General features: G+C 41.4%; 1 protein-coding gene across 1 annotated transcript in view; it reads right to left on the bottom strand.

Annotated features, from left to right (window-relative positions):
- Positions 1–2,926: 2,926 nt before the first annotated feature.
- The window catches only part of DUSP14 (dual specificity phosphatase 14), a 30,738-nt gene continuing 15,445 nt past the window's right edge, over positions 2,927–18,219 (bottom strand). The window contains exons 2-3 of the mRNA XM_036268819.1: positions 5,312–5,405; positions 2,927–4,166 (exon numbers count right to left, since the gene is read on the bottom strand). Coding sequence (XP_036124712.1) covers positions 3,481–4,077 — 597 coding nt within the window. The 5' untranslated portion in view covers positions 4,078–4,166; positions 5,312–5,405 and the 3' untranslated portion in view covers positions 2,927–3,480. The remainder of the gene's footprint in view (positions 4,167–5,311; positions 5,406–18,219) is intronic.

The raw sequence follows: 18,219 nt of genomic DNA, 5'->3' as shown, positions 1-18,219 counted from the left end.
ATGGACTGAGCTCCGGGTTCAATTCCCAGTCAGGGCACATGCCAGGATTATAGGCTCGATCCTCAGTAGGGGGCATGAAGGAGGCAGCTAATCAATGTTTCTCACATGGATGTTTCCCACTCCCTCTCGCTCAAAAAAAATCAGTAAAAACATATTTAAAAAAAAGAATGTCACCCAGTTTGACAATTTATATTGCTTTTAAAAAAAATGCTATATGCCCTGGCCGGTTTGGCTCAGCGGTTGGAGCGTCGGCCTGCGGTCCAGAGAGACCCGGGTTCGGTTCCCGCTAAGGGCATGTACCTCGGTTGCGGTTTGTCCCCGGCCCTGGTTGGTCGTGCGGGTGGCAGCCACTCGATGTGCCCCTTCACATCGATGTTTCTCTCTCTCTCTCTTCCTCTCTCTCCCTCCTGCTCTATCTGAACAAAAAATGGAAAAATGTCCTCGGGTGAGGATTAAAAAACAAAAAAAAAACACTATATGGATTATTCTGTCTCTATGACCTGTATTAATAACATTTTTTAAAGTATGCTAACTAGGGGGTGTTGGGGGGAGGGAAGAGATAAACCACAGAACTTATATGCATGTACACATAACCAATGGACATGGACAACAAAGCTGGGGACGGGGTCGGGAGGGATGGGGAGGAGGGTGTCAATGGGGTAAAAAAGGAGAAACATCTGTAACAAAGTAAAATTAAAAAAAAAAAAAGTATGCTAACTAGATCCTCATTCCTAGATATATTCCAGAATGCCTCAGATAAAATTTGTAAGTATAATTACTGCTGACCAGACTTAGTCACTCCATGGTAGGTACAAGAGGAAAATATAGCACACATCAACCAAAAGTCTTTGCTATGAAAAGTATTCATTACTTTCCTATCTGTTTAATAGTAGAAATGCTTTATTAGATACCACCAGTAAGGATTTGGGGAGTGTGGAATACCATTATGTTGATTTATGTAAGTTTATTAAAATGACTGAACACTGCATTCAGCTTCACCTCGGCTCCTGTTAGCCAAGAGCAGTGTCCTTGGAAACAGTAACCAAGGTTACTTATTTCCATACTATGTATTGTGCCAGCAGCTTCACCCCACTGCTTAAGTGGCAATTAACAAGCGCTCCTCCCCCCTCCTTTTTTTATTGTATTTTGCCTTTAAAGATTTTATAGCATAGTGTATAATTTTTGTCTGGCCATGCTTAAGGTAGAAGTGGCAGCACGGGGTATATTAGGATTATCCATTCTTTGTTTTCCTGTAGTAGTTTGTGTGCACTTTAAATTATTTTGTGTGCATCTATGTATTCTTTGTTGTTTAAAGATGACTTCTACTTGCCTTTTATAGAATGGCGAGTGTTCTTAAGCTTTGAAAAGATTATAGAGCCTTTATGTTACATAAATGTTAAATGCTTGCCCTGCACGGGCTCACTACAAAAATTCCCCTAACACCTTCTAGGTCACACAACTTCCTTTGTGACCTGCTAATAAAGTCTGACACTTGGATTAGAAAGGTGTTAGGCTTCCTTGGTGCTAAGAATGCTCTTAATTATCACATCCCAGTAGTAGTGTTTTCCAGGATTTCTGCAGGAAATTTTCCTTAGTTACTAAGAACATCTGTCACTAGGTGTTTTTTTACTATAGTACAATTCTTTTGGACTTTTATCCAGAGACTACCAGACTTCATAGCCATAGGATTGTTTTGTTCTTTTGATTGACTTTTGATCATGTGCTGATGTAGCATTTAGATTCCTCTGATCTCCCATAGAAACTTAATTTTTTTAGAATTTTTCTATTCAGCCCTGGCCAGTTTGGCTCAGCGGTTAGAGCATCGGCCTGTGGTCCAGAGACACGGGTTTGGTTCCTGCCAAGGGCACGTACCTCAGTTGCAGTTTGTCCCCGGCCCTGGTTGGTCGTGTGGGTGGCAGCCACTCGATGTGTCCCTTTCACGTCGATATTTCTGTTCTCCCATCCTCCCCCACTCTATCTGAACAAAAAATGGAAAAATGTCCTCAGGTGAGGATAAAAAAATAAAATTTAAAAAAAATTTTTCTATTTAGACAATAAAAGAGGGCAAATGGTATAAAACAAGAAAAGGTACAATTTGGATGGATTACCACTGCCACAGACCAGGTGAAATCTGGATGATGTAATTTATATAGATATGTAGCCACTGGCATTATAGTCATGGCTTCTTGCCAAAACAGACCAAAATTCTATAAAATTATTCCACAGATAAGCTTGCTACAACCTACCCAGCAAAAAAAAAAACAACAACAACAAAAACCAGTACTATGACTGTTTTTATTTTTTAAATGGCCACCCTATGTAAAAGTAATGGGCAACCTGGTAATGCCCAGTGGCTTCTCAGGAACATGGAATAGAGAACTAATTAAACTACCAAGTCCCTGATGAGTTGTGTTGTCAAATTTATTAGGAGCAGTTGAAACTTTGTCCAAGGTTGAACAAAGGAAGCTGTTATTTGCTTATCACCTGTATTAAGGTTTGGTTTAGGGCATCTGTGTGTTTTAATAGTCAAGCAAGAGCATACCTTTTGTGAAAAACCAAATTCTTGATTCACTGCTGTGGTGTACTCGTTACCAAGAGACAACTGGAAACGACTTTTAATCAAGATGTACACTGTATGCTATTATCCAGTTCCAGCACTGTAAACGATATTAATATCTGCCCAGCTGCAAGGATGTGCAATGTCGACACAATTCAGCGGCGATGCCTATTTTCAGTAGTGTTCATCACTGTCACTGGACAGCCATATTTTAAACTATTATTAGAGAGCGTCTTTCTTCCATCAAAACACTCATACACACACACCCTAAAATTCTTCTTAGTAAAAATTCTAATATGTTAAGCAGATAGGTTTATTAAAAATAATGTTAATATAGTCCTGGGACACATTGATTCCAAGAGGGTGTTTGCAGATTTCGTTATATTACTTAACAGCTAAATAATAAAGGTGTTTACAAAGTTACTAAATAATAAAGGGGAAAGGAAAGAGTAGGGCTAATCCAGTAGAGACTGAAGCTGGTATCGATCTTCCCTAAGCCCTTGTGTGGTCAGCAGCCTTGGGCAGAGCTTGTCTCTGGAGGACTAACCAGGGCCCAAAGTAATTTTTGCACTGAGTTCCTCCTGCACCTGTCATGATGCCAAAAGGCATGGGATTCAAAATAGAGCAGAACCAGTTTATTAAACTGTTCAAATTATTAAAAATGATTAAAAGCCAGTTAAAGATTTTCATAAACACTATTCCAAAATGTTAGTTTTAAAAATGTTACTAGCAATGTATGCATTCCCCTTATGTTCCTCCCCTCCTCTCTACCTCTTAAAATAAACTTGAATACCCAGTGTAAGAAACACTTCAGGGAGAACCAAAAAGTCAACCATTTGAAAAGAAAGGTGAAGAGGGGAGCAGACGGTATGTAGCAGATGCTGGTACTGCTTGAGGGGCTGCTGATGCAGGCTTTGGTGGCATTAAATCCCCCAGTAAGGCATCAGGTGTCGGGACTCCTTCTCATAAACGTCTGGAACTATGCCATAAGGTGTCTGTACCATTTTAACTGTCGACTTCCCAAAAAGCTGGCGCTCGTAGTCTATCAGCTGCCTCCAGAAGCCTACATTGGGCCTGATGACAGGCCTCCGGGCTTTCACCCAGTTGTACGCCTCCAGCAGGCACACACTGTGGAATTTCATCAGGTAAGCAATGCAGAGAGTGGCCGAGCGGCTCACCCCTGCCGCACAGTGCACCAAGGTGGCCCCATGCTTCCTGCTCACACTATGGATCTTGTCGGCCACGGTGTCAAAGTATAGTCCAATGGGGGCATGAGGCATGTCAGCCAGAGGCACTTTAACATATTCAAATTGGGGCCAGTTGAAATTGGGGATCTCAATGGTAGCATTAACAATGCAGGTGATGCCACGAGCCTGGAGAAGATGCCGGTTGGAGGCCACACTGCCTCTGCCCAGGAAGAGAGAGGAGGTGATTTGAGCAATGCCTCCTATGTCTCCCTCAGAAATCATCCGAGGGGCCATGAGAGTCCGTGGTAGCGTGCTGTGACCTCTGGAGCTCATGAAGACGCCGACAATCACACTTGCATCATTGGAAGCAAGACCAGAGTGTTTTGTTTTCCTCCACCAGGGAATCCGAAATTATAATCTTCCTGCAAAATACAGGTGCCTGTCAGTACTTTATATGCTATTGATTCATCACAGCCTTCTGCAGTGCTTGTGGGTTGGGACAATAAAAGGATTAGAAATAGTTATTTTCTATAATTGGGTATGTTCTTTTAAGGATGTAAACTAATCATCTATGGATTATCAGTTAGAAAAAGTAGCCTAAAATGCCAATATGTAAAACTTAGCACTCTGGTGATTGGTTTTTGTTTTTGAAAAGGGCATTAAATGGAAATAGTTATCCTACTTTAGAACAAGTGACAGAAACACCCAGCCGGTTCCTGAACAACACTCTGCAGGGTCTTGCTCTTACTGAAGGGAGTGGTGTTCCTTAGTAATCAGGAGGAAATCAGAAATTCTGACCCTCCTATAGTAGCCATGTTCTTTCATATACTGTTGCCTACCTCCATGTCTAATTCTAGACATAAGATCTTATGACACCACATTAGGTAATATAGTCAATGAACTGCCTCTATGGACTAAATAGATACTGAATTGGATCAGTTACAGAAAAGCCAGGACATACGGTCACCTTAGCCCTTCATTATTTAGAAAACAGCTCCTTCTACCATATTTGTGACATCTGAATACTTAGGAAATCCAACTAAACTTTGGGTAGCTTCTGCTGTTACCCAAAGTTACCTATGGAAATAATCCCAGGCAATTTGAAGGCCATGGTCTCCAAAATTCATTTGTCTAAGTTAATAAGCATTTTAACTAACCTGACCCTGGGTTTGGTGAAATAACTTCACCTTCCTCAGCCAATTCTAAGCTCCAAGGACATGCAAAACAAGCTAAAGAATCCCACTGGGTTCAGATGTGTTGTATTAAAATGAATGTAGTCTAATATTTAAAGATCTATATTTCCTCATGAGTACAGTGTTTACTATAAAACATTCAATATTATATAAGTTCTATTTAGCATATATTAGTAACAAAAGAAAACGAAATTCTTGGTTTCAAGGTTTTGTACATTAATTCTTCTCACTTCAAATTCACACTGCTTTATAGTCTGTGTCCAGTGGGAAGTGTGCTTATTCCCACCCAGGGTACTGTAGGGATGCCTGAAGTGATTTCAATCTAACAAGAACATGTCTAGTTCCACAGACTAAGGTAGTGCTGGGCTACTCACCTGGGAGAGGTCTGTTACTCTGGAGTCCTGGGTCCGGGTCTGGGTCTAGAAAGTCCAAAGTGAGAGTGCTGATCACAGTGGATATAAATCAGACCTGCAGAAACACAAGAAGGCAAGCATGTGGCCCATCAGTTCAAAAGAATTCCTCCTGGGTTTTTACTAAATTGGGTTTGACTGGAATAAATCTAGGAAGTAGAAAGCATGCTAACTATCATCTAGATGTGCATTTAAAGAATGCGCCAGTAAGAAATACCAACCTAAGTCTCAGCTTTTCATTAGTAACATGTAATCCACAGAGTAACAAATATAAGTATGGTTTTGGCCATAACAAAGAAAAGTTTCTAAAAAGAGGAGATTCAGAGACCACAACCTATCAATAAAATGTAAGGCACTGTTCATGGGCCAGCAGGACATACAAAACAAGCTCGAAGTATCTTCCACGTGCCCTCCGCCAACCCCGCAGTGTGGGAGACTGAAGTGTGCAGGCCCAGAGCTCAGCTGAGGCAGGAAGACAGCTGCATGAAGAGCAGCACTGCAGATGTGGCTCAGGCTGGAATGCCCACCACAGGACGTGGTACTGAGGAGACCAAAGTGAAATTTCATTGTTTTCTCTTCCATGTTGGCCCTCTTATTTACTCATTTATGTAACGAGCATTACATAAATTAAAAATGTGTCCCTCTGCCTTTCCCAGGTGACCATCACTTAAATTTTAATTATTTTTTACAGTGGTCAAGTGTACAACTTGGAGCTTTGACATATATATACACTCGAGACACCATGACCTTGAAATAATCTATCCATAAACCCCCCAAATTTCCTCATGCTCCTTTATAATTCATCTCTCTCACCCTCTAGCCCCATTTCCTAGCAACCATTGATCTGTTTTGCCACTATAATTTGCATTTTCTAGATTTTTTATTTTATTTTATTTTTTTATTTTTTTTATCCTCACCCGAGGATATTTTTCCATTTTTTTGTACAGATAGAGTGGGAGGGACAGAGAGGAAGGGAGAGAGAGAGAGAAACATCGATGTGAAGGGACACATCGAGTGGCTGCCATCCGCATGACCAACCAGGGCCGGGGACAAACTGCAACCGAGGTACATGCCCTTAGCGGGAACCGAACCCGGGTCTCTCAGGACCGCAGGCCAACGCTCTAACCGCTGAGCCAAACTGGCCAGGGCACATTTTCTAGATTTTTATATAATGAAATCATATAACATAGGGCAGTATTCTTTTGGGGGGTTGGTCTGAATTACAAAGTGTAATTTTTTTAAATGAATTTTTTATTCACACATACACACACACACACACACACATTTTTTTAATCCTCACCCGAGGACATTTTTGTTCAGATAGAGTGGGAGGGAGAAAGAGAAACATCGACATGAAAGGGACACATCGAGTGGCTGCCACCTACATGACCAACCAGGCCCGGGGACAAACTACAACCGAGGTACATGCCCTTAGCGGGAACCGAACCCAGGTCTCTCTGGACCACAGGCCGACGCTCTAACCACTGAGCCAAACTGGCCAGGGCTATTCTTATTTTTGTTGCAGATGTTTCTCCTTTTCCCCCTACTGATTCCCTCCTCCCCCTCCCTCCCCACCATGTCCCCAGCTTTGTTGTCCATGTCCATTGTTCATGCATACATGCATATAAGTTCTGTGGTTTATCTCTCCCCCACCACCCCCTCTTCTGGGGATTGTGAGTCTGCACCCCACTTCTACGTCTCTGGGACTACCCCATTCCTCAGACTGTTATGTTCATTATATTCCACAAATAAGTGAGATCATATGATACTTGTCTTTCTCTGTTTGGCTTGTTTTGCTTAGGATAATACTTTCCTCCATGTAGTCTCAAAGGATAAGAGATCTGATCTTTCTTTCTTACAGCTGCATAGTATTCCATTGTGTATATGTACCACAGCTTTTTTATCCATTTCATCTACTGATGGACACTTGGGCTGTTTCCAGATCTTAGCTATTGTAAATAGAGTTGCTATGAACATGGGGGTACATATATTCTTTCTGATTGGTGTTTCAGGCTTCTTAGGGTATATTCCTAAAAGTGAGATCACTGGGTCAGATGGAAGTTCAATTTTTAATTTTTTGAGGTAACACCATATTGTTTTCCATAGTGGCTGCACCAGTCTGCATTCCCACCAGCAGTGTATTAGAGTCCTCTTTTCTCCACACCCTCGCCAACACTTGTTTGATGATTTGTTGATGGCGGCCATTCTGACAGGTGTGAGGTGATACCTCATTGTTGTTTATTCTTATATTTTAAAATCCTCACCTGAGGACATGCTTTTTTACTGATTGGAGGGAGGGAAGGAGGGCTGGAGAGAGAGACCATACATAGTTACTACAATATTGACTGTATTCCAAACTATGCTGTACTTTATAACCGTAACTTTTTTTATAACTGGAAATTTGTACTTCTTAATCCAACTTCACCTTTCTTACTTATCCCTCTACCCCCCACGCATCTGGCAGCCATCAGTTTGTTTTCTGTATAACTTGTTTTGTTTGTTCACTTATTTTGTTTTTTAGATTTCACATGTAAGTGAAATCATATGGTATTTGTCTTTGTCTGATTTATTTCACTTAGCATATAACACCTCCTAGGTCCATCCATGCTGTTGCAAATGGCAAGATTTCATTCTTTTATGGCAAAGTAATACTCTATTGTATATATGTACCACATCTTCTTTATTCATCTATTGATGGACACTGAACATAGGGGTACATGTATCTTTTCAAATTAGTGTTTTAAATTTTGCCGGCTGAGTTCACCCTTTGGGTATTTCATTTGGGGAGATGTTTGGGTGGTGCTCTGGTGTGGTCTGAAGCTGGACACTGAGAGTGTTGGTTCTGGAGGTTCCTGGGAGAGGCTCTAGTGCAGGCCAAGGTCAGCTGCCGTTTGTGCTGGGGTTGTGGCCATCTGGTGGGAGCTAAGTGATCTCTGGTTGGTTGCTGCTTGCTTGGGTGAGGCTACGCTGAAAACTGAGGCTGGCTGCCACTAGTGCTGGGCCTGGGACCCTCTGATGGGCACCACAGAGAGAGAGTGTGTGTGTGTGTGTGTGTCACTACTTATCAAGGAAATAGGAATCAAAACCAAAATGAGATATCACCTCATATCTGTTAGAATGGCAATTATCAAAAAGACAAGAAAAGTCCGACCAGTGTGGCTCAGTAGTCGAGCGTCGACCCATGCACCAAGATTCACCGGTTTGATTCCCAGTCAGGGCACATGCCCAGATTGTGGGCCAAATCTCCAGTGGGGGCATGCAGGAGGCAGCCAGTCGATGTTCTCTCTCCCTCTCACTTCCTCTCTCTCTAAAAATCAATAAAGGAAAAAATTAAAAAAAAAAAAAGACAAAAACACGTGAAGGTGAGAATGTGGAGAAAAGGGAACACTTGTGTACACTGTTGGGAATGTAACTTGGTGCAGATACTACAGAAAACAGTATGGAGGTTCCTCAAAAAATTAAAAATAGAATTAACCATATGATCTAGCAATTCTACTTCTGGGTATTTTATCCAAAGAAAACAAAAACACACTAACTCAAAAAGATATATGCACCCTCATGTTCATTACAGCATTATTTACAATAAAGCAGACACAGAAACAAACTAAGTGTCCATCAGTGGATGAATGGGTAAAGAAAAGTTGATATATATACAGAACAGAATATTATTCAGCCATAAAAAAGGAAATATTTCCATTTGCAACATAGATGGATCTTGAGGGCATTGTGCTAAGTGAAGTAAGTAAGACAAAGACAAACTGTATGGTATAAGCTATATGTGAAATCTAAAAAAAGACACAAGAACAAAAACAACCCAAGCGGATAGATACGGAGAACAGCTTAGTAGTTGCCAGAAGAGGGGGGCTAAATGAGTAAAGGGGGTTAAACGATACAAACTTCCAGTTATAAGATAAAGAAGTCATAGGGATGTAATGTACAGCATGGTGACTATAATACTGTACTGCATATTTGAAAGTTTTTAAGAGTAAATCTTAAAAGTTCTCATCACAAGAAAAAAGTTTAACTATGTATGGTGACACACTGTTGTGATCATTTTGCAATATATGTGCAAATATCAAATTATTGTTGTACACCTGAAACTAATCTATTGAAGGTCAATTATACCGGGGGGGAAAAAAAAACAGAAAAATAAAACTAGTTCTGACTTTATAATGCAGTGATTCTCAAACTTGAGTGTACATCAGAATCACCTCAACAGCTTGTCAGAGCAGACTGCTGAGCCCTGCTCCGTTTGACTCACTCGTTCTGGAGCGGGGCTGGAGAGCTGCCACTTCCCAGGTGATGCCGATGCTGCTGGTCAGAGGACAGAGCCCACTGCAGCGGCGGATGCTCTAGTGCGCCACCCAGATTCCCCCTTCAAGACTGAGGCCCTCAGAGCGCTGGTGCTGAGAGATCACAAGTCCCTCCCCAGAAACTGCCCTTGTCTGAAGGGAGCTGCCTCACCCAAGGTTACACCCCTCTTTGGGGGCCCACATCTGATGACTAATGATACAGGGGTACCTGGAAAAGTATATAGGCACAATTTCTATGAGGAAGAACAAGGAAGTAGTCGCATAAGGGTGCGGATGTGGGCGTTAGTTAGATGGAAATGGGCAGAACTTTTACAGTGGAACATCCTGTCCTGCAGCAAAGCACACAGTGTCTTGCCACCTCCAAGTCTCTCCCTGGCAGAACCCTGATCGTTTAAAAAGCAAAGTCACTGTGTAATGAACACAAAATTAGGCTCTCAAACTGTTGGTGATAACTCCCTCCTCAATGTGGAAAATCTAGAAGATAATAATCAAATTTCCAACCAGGTTATCTAATTACTGTCTAATTAAGAGAGACTCAGTCTTGTGCCCCAAATAATCACATTCTGTTTGGGAGGCCACCTGCCCTCCTGAGGCAGGGGTCCCAGGCTCACTGGCCTTTTCAGCAGAAAGGTCTTTGTGAAGGGCCATGGTAAGGACTGGGGTGAGCCAAAGCCTCTAGTATTCTGTTAACTTTCATTTGTTGGGCAGTTATAGGGTACTGGGTGCTAAAAAAGAAAACAGATTGTGAGTCCTCAGGGCAGAATCCAAGTGAGACAGACATGATCCTCTCTCCCTCCTGCTGCTAATCAGTCTCGTGCCAACAAACCTGCTTAAAATGCTAAAGCTGGGTCCAAGGTTCAGAAAAACAACTTCTGCCAGAGAGCACTCAGAGGGCACAGACACCCCAGATGCTCCTCTAACAAACACTCCTGACCTCTTCACAGATCAGAAAATACAAGGTTCAGAAAAGGTGAGATGATTTCAGCGTGGAGCACACAAGTAACTGAACCAGGGAAAGATCCAGTGCCCAGGCTCCTAGCTCAAACCCACACACTGCTTCTCGGTGTGACTGTGGGGGTGGCTGTGTTCTCATCACCTGCCTTACAGCACTCACATCCACCAGTGCCTTCAATGCATGAAAGGTGTCTTGGATCTGTCTACGAAGAACATGTTTAAATGCCACTTATACAAAAGACAGCCCAGATCAGTGGAGCTGTTCCATTTTCTCAATGCCCAGAATAGGAAAATATTGCCACAAAATATTGGTACACCATTGAGAGCACAGAAGGCCATCCTGATAGCAGAGGGACCTCAGCAAGAAGAAGTCCCAGAGTAGGCACAACAAGAAGCCTTAGTTTACTCAGTTCTAAGATTAGTAGATTCTGATCATCAAGAATAAAAGAAAATATGGGTATTACACCACAGATGTGTCAAAATCAATTTAGTCAATGTGTACTGGAAGACAGAAAGACGACGTCTATTAGGAGAGTACAAGACTGGCCCATGTTTGAGGGCTCAAAGATTGCAAGCTGCTCTGAGTGAACACTCACTGAAGCACACAGGTCTCTGGGATGTGATGACCAGAGGGAAAGCAAAGGAATGTCCACATTGCTGTCCATGGTATTCGATTCAGCCCTCTCAAATTGCTCTGACATATGCATTTCTTCAGGAAAAAATGCTTTTTCTTGGCCAGGGGAAAGGGGTAGAATGGGATCAAAGACAAAAGGAGGAGCTGTCCTAAACCAACCCCAGAGACAAGTTATAAGCAATGTCGCATCAGAGATGATAGTGGTTTTTTTGAATAAGCATCAAAGTGCTGAGTGCTAAACAAAATGAAGAATTAGTGTCTTCCCAGTGGGCATATAATCTCAATAATGCATAAGCTATTAACTGACTACTCCCTGCCGTGGAGAGCTCCTGGGATGTGGGCACCGGCCTCATGTTAGCACTGGCGTCCATACCTAGAACAGATGTGGGATCACTGCCAGGAGTCACGGTCCATTTGGAGCATCCATCCACAGAGGCTACTTCCCTTTTTAAAAAAATCCTGACAACCACTAGAATCAGTAGTTAAAAAAACAAATTCTACCCACTGCTTTTCCCCTCCTGTTGAATAAGCAAAAAAATGGCCACGATCGTGCTAGAGATGACTGTAAAATGATCTGACTAAAATATTTTTTGCTTTAGGTGTTTCAGAGGGTCCCAGTATATGCTGGAAGCCTACACTGTTACTTCTTCATAACTGAAAAGCCTATGCAATCACATTTTCTTCATAAAAGTAAATGTTTATCTAGTTCTTTAAAAGCCTTAATCATCTTTTTTAAAATAGAAGCATTTTTGCTTACATTTCCATAAATACTGGTTTCTTCATTAATTTTCATTATTAAATTAGAAATGTGTTCTATTGGGGGAAAAGTCAATACACTCACTATTACAAATAAAAATCAGTGTGGTCCGGCTGGTGTGGCTCAGTGGCTGAGCATGAACCCATGCACCAAGAGGTCACTGGTTCAATTCCTAGTCCGGTTGTGGGCACGATCCCCAGTGGGGGGGATGCAGGAGGTGGCCAATCATTGTTCTCTCTCATTGATGTTTCTATCTCTCTCTCTTCCCCTTTCTTTCTAAAATCAATAAAGAAAAAAAAATCACAGTGTAGCAATCTTTCATTAAGAAAAAATACTTTCTGATAGAACATTAAAAATAAAACTCAACTCCTGGCCAGTTTTGCTCAGCAGTTAGAGCGTCAGCCCGTGGTCCAGAGAGACCCAGGCTCAGTTCCCACTGAGGGCACGTACCTTGGTTGCAGTTTGTCCCCGGCCCCAGTTGGGGTCATGTGGGTGGCAGCCACTCAGATGTCATTCTCACACCGAGGTTTCTCTCTCTCTTCCTCCCTCTCTCCCTCCCGCTCTGTCTGGAAATAAATGCAAAAAATGTCTTCTGGTGAGGATAAAAGAATAAATAAATAAATAAAATAAAACTCAAACCCGGCCAGTGTGGTACCAGGAGATCGCCAGTTCGATTCCTGGTCCGGGCACATGCCCAAGTTGTGGGCCAAATCCCCAGCGGGGGGCATGCAGGAGGCAGCCAATTGATGTTCTCTCTCATCGATGTTTCTATCTCTCCCTTTCCCTTCCTCTCTCTAAAAAATCAGTAAAACTCAAATGTTGAATTATACTTGTATTAAATTAAAATTAAATTTAAAATATTCACAAATTGTTCTCAGTCATCTAGAAAACTTTAGTAATTTGGCTAATATACTTCAACATCTTCCACTTGGAGGCAGAGTTGTTTTTGCTTTTCCCACCACAAAAATTAACAGACATGATGGTGTCATGGGATGAGAATAAATATACATAAAGCTAAAGGTGCGAGTCAGCATTTTGGTTTGGCCAGATATCCCCCAGTGTGACACACAAAGCTGTAAAATGACTGCCTACGTAGTAGTGACCTGGTTGAACATCTCAATGTCCTCATGTGGACCACCGGCCCATTAACTGAACCTAGCAAACATGAGCAAACTGCTGGACAAGGAACACATCACAGCCCGAAGGACGTGGGCAGTCCACTTGATGAGAACAGGAAAAAAAGCATGTCGACAGAGTGACACAGATGCAAAGACTTTAATAAGTTTAGTTCCATAAGATAAATCCATAGACTCCCATGTTGGAAATAGAATGAATAGAGTAGGGAGAAGAAACTATAAAAGGTGAAGGTATATATCGCGGTACCACGGGGTAATCTGTTCAATCTAGAACAGAGTTTTTCAATTTTGTCCTCATTCACCTGGGTGTTTAAATTATTTGTCAGTAAACAATATTTACTGAGTTCATGACATGTATTCAACACTATTCTAAGTGTTTTGGGGGACTGTGGCAGAATGTATTTGCCAAAATCCACAACACTATCTCCTATCCCACATGACCTTCTTAAAATGTGACTAACTCAGCCAAAAAAGTACAGCAGAAATGACACTTCCAAGGCTAGATTATTCTACCAAGTTCTCTTGGAAGCCAGCTGCCATGCTGTGAGGAAGCCCAAAGCATCCCCATAAAATTAGCAACATGGACAGGTCATATGTGGGTGTGCCAGCCCAGCCCACCTGATAGCCTGAATCAACTATTAAATACAGGATGTGACAAAACTAGGTTTACAGTTGTGAGTATACAAAACTGTTTATTCTTGTATTATTATTTATTAATTATTGTACTATTTTCCATATACAAAACTGTAAACCTACTTTTACCCCACCCTGTATGTGAGTAAAGACACTTCAATGATTCTAGCTCCCAGTCATCAAGTCACCCCCAGGTCTTGAATCTTCCACCAGGAGGCCTAGACATTGTGGAGTAAAGAAAAGTAGTCCCCACTAGGTGAAAATCCAAATTCCTAAACCAGAGGAATCTGTGAGTGAAACGAAAATAGTTGTTTTTACACCAGTGAATTTTGGAACAATGTGTTATGCAACAATAGTAAAAAGAACAGGGATATAAAGATAACATAAGACAATCCTGTGCTAGGATTTTACCACTTTAAAGTAATGACATGATACTCATGTAAAACAGTTGAATAACAATAAGAGATGGGTTAACATAAGCAAATCAAATGAGTAGTACAAACAGTGAGTGCCATAGATTGCAGAGAAGGCACAAGGTCAAAGTGAAAGTTGACGGTGTTGAAAAACTGAGTTGCTGGTTTCTTGGGGAGGTGTATTTTTTTTATTGACTTTATTGGGATGACTGGTTAATAAAATTATATAGGTTTGGGGTGTACAATTCTACAATACACCATCTGCGTAATGTATTGTGTATTTACCATCTAAAGTCAAGTCTCCTTCTGTTACCATTTATCCCTTTACCCTCTTCCACCTCTTCCCACTCCCCTTTCCCTCAGGCAATCACCATACTGTGTCTATATCTATGCGTTTGTTTGTTTTTCTTTGCTTCATCCTGAAGTTCATCTTATTTTCTCTCAGACTCCCAATCCCCCTCTCCTCTGACAGCTGTCAGTCTGTTTTCTGTAGCTATGTCTGTTTCTATTTTGTTTATTTTGTTCATTAGAGTCCACATATAAGTGAAATCATATGGTATTTGTCTTTCTCTGACTGACTTATTTCACTTAACATAATACTCTCCAGGTCCATCCATGCTGTCACAAAAGGTAAGATGTCTCTGTTTTTTACAGCCGCATAGTATTCCATTGTGTAAATGTACCACAGCTTTTTTTGTTTCTTTTGCTTTTGTTATAATTTTGTAATCCTCACCCAAGGATATTTTTCTATTTATCTTCAGACAGAGTGGGAGGTAGAGAGAGGGAGAAAAAGGGAGAAAGAGAGAAACATCGATGTGAGAGGGACACATTGACTGGTTGCCTCATGCACAACCCTGACCAGGGCTGGGGATGAACTGCAACCGAGGTACGTGCCATCGGCGGAATCAAACACGCGACTCATTGGTCCACAGGCTGACCCTCTAACTGCTGAGACAAACCGGCCAGGGCTTATTTTGCTTTTATTTATTTATTTATTTATTGTATTATTATTTTTTTTTATCCTCACCCAAGGACACTTTTCCATCTTTTATTCAAATAGAGTAGGAGGGAGAAAGAGAGAGAGAGAGAGAAACATCGACGTGAAAGGGACACATCGAGTGGCCGCCACCCACACAACCAATCAGGGCCGGGTACAAACTGCAACCCCAGGTACGTGCCCTTAGCGGGAAGAGAACCTGAGTCTCTCCAGACCACAGGCCAACGTTCTAACAGCTGAGCCAAACCGGCCAGGGCTTGTTTTGCTTTTAAATCCTCACTCAAGGATACTTTTTCCATTTATCCTCAGAGTGGAGGGAGGGGAGGAGAGAGAGAGAGAAGAGAGAGAAAAGAGACAATGATGTGAGAGACACATCGATTGGTTGCCTCTCACATAACCCCAGCCAGGGACTGAACCGCAACCAAGGTATGTGCCTTTGACCGGAATCGAACCCAAGACTCTTTGGTCCATGGGCCGACACTCTAACCACTGAACCAAACTGGCCAGGGCTACCATAGCTTTTTTTATCCACTCATCTACTGATGGACACTTGAGGCTGCTTCCAAATCTTGGTTATTGTCAAATGCTGCAACAAACATAACGTGATTACATTCTTTTTAATTAAGTATTTCGGGTTTCTTCAAATATATTCCCAGAAGTGGAATCACTGGGTCGTAAGGCAGTTTCATAGTTAATTTTTTTAGGAAACTCAATACTGTTTTCCACTTGGCTGCACCAATCTGCATTCCCACCAACAGTGCACAAAGGTTACCTTTTCTCCACATCCTCAACAACACTTGATTTGTTTTGTTTTTTGGTGTTTTTTTTTGGGGGGGGGGGTACATGCCCCTAGCAGGAACTGAACCCAGGACTCTCTGGTCCACAGGCCTACGCTCCAACCGCTGAGCCAAACCAGCCAGGGCAGCACTTGATTTATTGATGATAGGCATTCTGACAGGTGTGAGGTGATATCTCCTTGTGGTTTTAATTTGCATTTCTCTGATTATTAGTGACATGGAACATCTTTTCTTATGTCTACTGGCCATCTGTATATTCTCTTTAGAAAAGCATCTATTCAGGTCCTTTGCCCATTTTTTAATTGGACTGTTTCGTTTTTGGGGTTTTTTGGTGTTGGGTTGCATAAGTTCTTTATAAATTTTGGATTTTAACCCCTTATCAGATGTATCACTGGTAAATATGTTCTCCCATTCAGTGGGTTGACTTTTCATTTTGTTGATGGTTTCCTTTCCTGTGCAAAAATTTTTAGTTCGATGTAGTCCCATTTGTTTATTTTTTCCATTGTTTGTGTTGCTCGAGGAGATAGATCAGAAAAAATACTGCTACCAGAAATGTCTGAGATTTTACTGCCTATGTTTTCTTCTAGAATTTTTATGGTTTTGAGTCACACTTAAGTCTTTAATCCATTTTGAGTGCTTTCTTGTGCATGGTATAAGGAGGTGGGGTCTAGTCTCATTTATTTACATGTACCTGTCGGATTTTCCCAACACTATTTATTGAATAAACTTTATTTGAGGAGGTAGCTTATAATTGTGCTATCAGGTTTTTTCACCAATCTACTTAAAACATGCTGCCATTCTTGCCTTTCAAGAGCCTCCTTATTGTTAGATTCCAGATGGAGAACACAGGCCCTTTTCTACTGCTCTTACTACTCAAAGAGTATGATCTAAGATCCAGGAGCATCACCCTGGAGGTTGGTAGAAAAGCAGAATCTCAGGCCCCATCTCAGGCCTGTGGACTCAGATTCCACAGGTGATCAGTATACACATTAACGTGGGAGAAGTACTGCTCTCGTTAATCTGCCTCAATCTGTCCCACTGGGATTGCCGAAGCAAACTCAAGCACCTGTTTAAACCACACGAGCATGCTCAGCCTCTCACAGATCAGTATCCTTCTGCTGTCACGGTTCCCAGGTGAAGAATCAGAGGCAAATTAAGGATGAGAGGCTTCCCCAGACTACACAGAAAATTAGTAACCCCACTGGGACCAGAACACCTTTTCCTGAGTTGTCTGTTGATTAGTCATACAGTCTGACCACAACAGATCAAGTGACCTAAAGACTACCAAAATGTACATTTCACTGGGGAAGAAGGAAAAAACTGCAAAGAAAAATAACTAAAGAACATAAGGTCAGTCTGATTGTGCTTTATCTATTATCTGAATATTAATCTAAAAACTTCTAAGTGGTATGAGATGGTGAAAAATCTGATAAACCTAAACCAAGAAAATGCTTACAAAATTCCACAATCACAATTAAACTTGTTTGAGGATAACCAGAAACTAGTTTTTGCCATAGCCTGTGTAAGTGATACTTTAAAATCATCAAGGAGTAAGTGGTCAACATTAAACAGATTCATAGATTCTTGGTTAAGCAGTGAACTTTCATTTATATAGGTCAGAGTATCTAGACGCAGGGCACTTTAAAAAAAAATGTCAGCAATTATACCCAAGGTAGGTATAAGTGTGCCAGTCACAAATGCCCTCTGAGAGGCAGGACCATGAATTTCAGAAAATGCACATCTTTTCATAAATAAGATCTCAGTCCTTCAAAGCTCATTATTACTTTAAGTAAGGCAAAAGAGAATTGATAAATTAGAATAAAGTTCACAAGACTAAGAGTTCAACAGTGAAAAGTTAAGCATCGTTTGATTATCTTATCCTTTAAAATATCTCATTGGATGAATCAAAATCCTTAAAACTCAAGCATAAGTCTCAGCTTTCTCCCTAACAAGAACTTTATCATACCTCTGGCCCAATTTGACATTTTTGGTGATTTTATAATAAGTAACTTCATTTATAAAGGACTGATTATTTCCCATCTTTCTTTATTAATCAAAGGCATTTGTAATTATCCACTAGATTCCTGAGAAGATAAGATAACCAGGTCTCTTGCATTAGCTAGATGGAAGGAACCTGATGAAGCTACATACCCTTCTCCATGCTGAGGGACAGCAGGCCTATGCATTTTGAAGGCAACTGATGTGTCTGAGCCACCCTGCAGCAAAGGGAGGAATCAA

Source organism: Molossus molossus, unplaced genomic scaffold (genome assembly GCF_014108415.1).
Source record: "Molossus molossus isolate mMolMol1 unplaced genomic scaffold, mMolMol1.p scaffold_m16_p_19, whole genome shotgun sequence".
In the NCBI taxonomy this organism is placed as follows: Eukaryota; Metazoa; Chordata; class Mammalia; order Chiroptera; family Molossidae; genus Molossus; species Molossus molossus.
The sequence above is the reverse complement of the archived record's forward strand: the minus strand, read 5'-3'. Positions and strand labels throughout refer to the sequence as shown.